General features: G+C 30.8%; 1 protein-coding gene across 1 annotated transcript; it reads right to left on the bottom strand.

The window, feature by feature from the left end:
- Positions 1–1,321: 1,321 nt before the first annotated feature.
- LOC145012301 (increased DNA methylation 3-like) lies at positions 1,322–3,510 on the bottom strand. Its single transcript, XM_078971092.1, has 3 exons — positions 3,292–3,510; positions 1,974–2,329; positions 1,322–1,772 (listed from the first exon to the last, which is right to left on the bottom strand). Exons 1-3 carry the CDS (start codon positions 3,294–3,296, stop codon positions 1,531–1,533), a joined length of 603 nt encoding a protein of 200 aa, XP_078827218.1. The 5' UTR covers positions 3,297–3,510; the 3' UTR covers positions 1,322–1,530.
- Between the last annotated feature and the right edge of the window lie 1,369 nt (positions 3,511–4,879).

A 4,879-nucleotide genomic window follows, 5' to 3' on the forward strand; every position in this document is an offset into this window, starting at 1 on the left:
TATAATTTGTATTTTCCTTTCACTTGCTCTCTAAAAATGACACATAAGTTTTTTCCACTTGTAATTTTATGAGAGTTTTTTAATTTTTTTTTAAATAATAAAATTAATAGTCGTTAATTATGAATCAAATTAACACCTCTTCAATCCGGCGGTTTTCAATCTTTTGGAATTACAATTACAGTTACCTTACATATAAAAATCTAACTTTTATTCATAGATTTAATATCTTTTTATTCTATATACGTTTTTTACTTGTCTTTTCAAGTTTTGTAACCAATGCATATCTTCAATAATAAAAGCATTATGTCCGTTTAATTTATTTTTCTTTGGAACCGATAAAACTATTTCCTTTTGCATCATTTTTTATGTGTGTAACCACAAAACTACTCTACAAGTCATTTGCTATTTTCCTTGCAAGCCACTTTTATTTTTACAATAATAATATTTTTATTTTTTCTATTGATTAAAATTTATTGAGTGAAAGGTCCTTTTAAATCCTAAAAGGTGTATAAAAATAAATAATAAATATTAGATATTTAAAATTTCCTTTATTAATTAATTTTGTTTTATTTTCCTCATAATTTGTACCAATTGACTTTGAAAACTTATAGATATTAAAAAATTCGTTATTACTTTTCTAATTCGAATTACTAGGCAAATTGGATTCCAGGATAAGTTTGCATCCTTAAAAATCAACAAATCACAATAAATCGGAAATAAAATTGTATCCAAAAAACTGAATCATATGGACCATATGGTTGGAGGCAGTGATATTTTAACAAAAACTTCTTGTTTTTTTTCATCAGGTACTGTTCATGTTCGATGCCTATGTATAGCAATTGATAAATTGGTATTAAAAGTCGACTTTTCAGTTATATATTGCATTGTTAATAATTAAAAACAAAAATGAATTAAATATATTATTCTAAATAATAACAGTAAACTTAGAAAATAGGATATGTAATGTTATATTTAAATAAGTTTTTGAAATTTGTGATTCTAAAAAATTATTTAATATACCTCAATAGTTTTTTTTATTAATATAGTTTGAATTTCTTACTTATTCAACATTTCATTGGTATTTGTTTAAAAATTTTAATTTAAAAATACTTAAAGTTTATATTTTGATATTGAACTTTTTTTTTTTTAATCAATCCGTATATTTCATGGGTTTCACACCTAGTTTAAATTAAATAAAAATCCTACATAGACACCATAAGTCCATTTGAGCAGATTTGCAGTTAAACCAATCAAAAAACACTGGTTACGATCTAGATGAATGACTTGATTAAACAATATTATTAAATTATATTAAATGACATAAACCAAAATAGTAAATATATAAATTTGTTCAAACAAGTGTCTTATATATGATTAATATCTTTAAGCCCATCAAGTAAAAAACAAGTTCCCCTCAAAACAGTTTAGAAATAGCTACAACCTTCAGCCTATCTCAAACAACAAACATCATCTTCATCCCTGTACAATACAAGTGCTTAATTGAAAAGGGTAAAATAGTCCACACAAACTTTACTCTTCGCATTTCATAACAATAGCTTCAAATATGCCATCTGATCTAAAATTAGGATAAAACAGCCTGGGGTCCACAGGTCCAGGTAGACTAAAAGACAGAGAAAACTGTCCAGGTGGCGATTGCTGTTGAAATTTCATTTCAAATACCCGCGAATGTCTCGTTACGGTATTCCCACCTGTCGATGTTTCTCCTCTCACATGAACCATCCCGCCGCGTTCAATCTCACAGCTAAATTGACCTGCGAGATCAAAATGGTAAAACTTTATGTAAATCTCACATAAAGTTTTACCTGTATCGGGCTTCTGCAAAAACTGAAGCCCGATACATTTAGTTGTATCACGCTTCAGAATTCTGAAGCGTGATACAAATAGCTGTATCACGCTTCAAAAGCGTGATACAGCTATTGATATTATGATGTAAAAGGAATAAGAAAATAAACCAGGATCTTTCTTGACACCAGGTAGTGCAACTTGAAAAAAATACGCGCTTTTGCTTACACCGATATCCACTATTCCTAAAGGTGGTCCGATTTCGCCTTTTTTAGCAGTTCCAGATAAAACAATTGATGCATTTGAACTTTGTTCTTCAAGTTTAGGAATTGATATAAGTGGCATCACAAAAGGTCCTTCAATTCGTTGCTTTTTGTTTGAAATTTCTTCCATAAAAGATGATGAATTCCCATTTTCGGTTGAATCTTTTGCTGCTATTGTTTCTTCAAACTTCTTCATAACCATTGTTTGAAATGATATTAAGAATTGTTTATTCGGTTTGCATTGAATACAGATGAGTTGCATCCTTTTGTGAGGTACCCATGTCATGAAATGGTAATAAATTTTGGTTACTATTATATTTAATGAAAATTAACACAAGAAGATAGAGTACATATGAATCTTGGAGCATGAAATTAAGATTACAATATCCTAAAAGATTTTAGCAAATAAATTATCATGATACAATCTTCAATCAGCAATTGATGCATCATCTAATGTGGTCAAATTACTTAACTATCATTGTTGTTTGCCAAATTAGTGGTACATTTGTTTTTTTAGGTGATTAATACCTCTAGAAAGCACAAAATCAGACGAAATTTAGTATTTATGCAACCTATAATCTAAAAATAAAGATTAGCTTACAAGAAAATAGTTTGATACCCTTCAATGAGAGATAAGTTGATACACAGATGTTCATACCACAATCACATAAGATCTTTTCTTGATAAATGTTGCCTTCATAAATCATTAGTATTATTGTGAACAAGAATACAACATTGAGCTCATACTCAAGTAGTAAAGTGGGTTCCTTTTAACTTCAAGTGATAAATTCTCAAAACTTGAAGAAAATCTAGTTGCATTAGTTTCGTTACAGGTACTAAAAAGAAAAGTGTTGGCAAATTTGTAGCAGAAGTCACAAAACCCTTAGCGATTTTTGATTGAAAAACTTCTAGGTTTTGATTTCAGAAGTCAATGTGTGTATCTTCAAATTGAAAAAGGATGTAGAGAGTAAATTGTTCTCGACGCAGATCAACAGTCGAACAAAAACACTCGTTGTTCCCAACTATTGAACCCTAATTTTGAAAAAGAAAGGGGAGAAAAAGAACCACAGACGCTGCACCGTTGAAACCTTGATACATACAATTAATCACTCCATTCCTATCCTTCGAATTACAATTTCACAAATGAACCAACAGTAAGAGGGCAATAAGTTTATCGAGAAAAACAAGTAATTCGTTACTACAAAAGTGGAAGGGTGATCTTAACTGCATAAATCATTGCAGAATCGTTGGAGGTGGAGCCGGAGATGCTGTGACACAGCTATCGGAGCTGTCAACGACGAAGCTCTTGGCGGAGAAGACGGCAGCGACTGTGATGTCGGGGAGGGAACACGCAGATGGAGTGGAGGTGTTGTTATGCGTCGATGAGAAAGAAAGGATCAGGGGAGGCGTGATTTTGAAAAGAAAGAAAGAGCGACACATCTAGGGCATATGGGTCTTTTTTATTTTTCAGATGCGCCACCAAATCTGAAAGTTTAAGAGCCAATTATTAATTTCAGAGGTAAAAATAAGAGGGTGTCAAACATTTCAAATCTAATTTTTAAAAGCTTACCTCTTAATTTTTCAATTAAGAGGTAAAGAAACGGGGCTTTACATCTTGTTCCCGAGTTCAACTTAAGAAGAGAAATGGGAGGGTACGGAGGGAAAGTGAGGAGTGTCGAAAAAAAATTATGTTTCCAAGTTTCATTAATGGAAGGAAAGTAAGGGGAGGGGAAGGATTTTAGAGTCATATTTTCCTTCCAAATTTTCCTCCCAAATTGGGCGGATTTGGGAAGAAAGTGAGGGGAAGGATAATTTTAAGTTGTATTTTCTTTTTCCTTCTAACTCGGGAATACAAAAACTAAAAATTTTATTTTCCTTTCCTTTCATTTCCTTCGAACTCGGGAACACAAAATAGTGAATATTTTCCTTCCCTTCCCTTTCTTTCTGTCAAAATTTTCCCTCCCTTTCCTTTAACGAAGTTACATAAAAACTCGGGAACAAGGCGTTAGTGTAATTGTGTGTGGCATGAAGGGAATTTTACCAGGGTTAGCTCCGAAGAAGAGGGATGTTGGGGAATTGATGAAGATATCAATGAAGCATTTCGTCGAACGATTGGCCGGCCATTGAAACAATAAGGTTTTCTGTTTTCCGATTCGAAATGTTTAACAATGTTAAAGAGTCGGTGAGCTAAGCTGACACCTGAAATCGCGTGAAAATTTACATGATCTTCATGTTTGTTGTGCTTTGGTTTATTACATGTTTGATTATTATAAAATTAGATTACATATTTCTTTTATAGAATTGACTGAAAGTAGTATCTTATGCCTAGGATTATATAACATGATATTATTTTTATTTTTATTTTGGATTTTTAATATAGAGCCCTAACATTATAATTGACGTTGGATCTTGTTGCTTATTTTTCCTAAATAATATTTGGATTTTTGTATCACGATATTTGTATAGATTTGTGTTTAAGATATCAGAGAACCCGAAATACCGATATAAATAGTATTTATAATAGTAGTTACACTCCAAATATACAAAGATACTTCTTACTTTGATCTAAGCTTAAGATCTCATTCATTACTCAAATAGATTTTTACTACTTAAAATCTTTCCGATATATTTTAATAGGGAGTTGATTTGCACACAATAATTTTTCTCCATACATAACAATTGGTGTTTTAAAATGTTGTAATGTATAACTATATAATGTATAAATTGTTGTGTATGATAAAAAACTGTTGTGTACAAATCACTTTCCATTTTAATATATATCGTAATGATACATAAAGAAATAACTAATTATA

The sequence above is a fragment of the Lactuca saligna genome, chromosome 8, assembly GCF_052625555.1.
Source record: "Lactuca saligna cultivar CGN05327 chromosome 8, ASM5262555v1, whole genome shotgun sequence".
In the NCBI taxonomy this organism is placed as follows: domain Eukaryota; kingdom Viridiplantae; phylum Streptophyta; class Magnoliopsida; order Asterales; family Asteraceae; genus Lactuca; species Lactuca saligna.

Coding starts and splice junctions, on each gene's coding strand:
- LOC145012301 (XM_078971092.1), bottom strand. Junction 1,773..1,973: donor TGGTGTCAAGAAAGATCCTG/GTTTATTTTCTT, acceptor TTGATCTCGCAG/GTCAATTTAGCTGTGAGATT.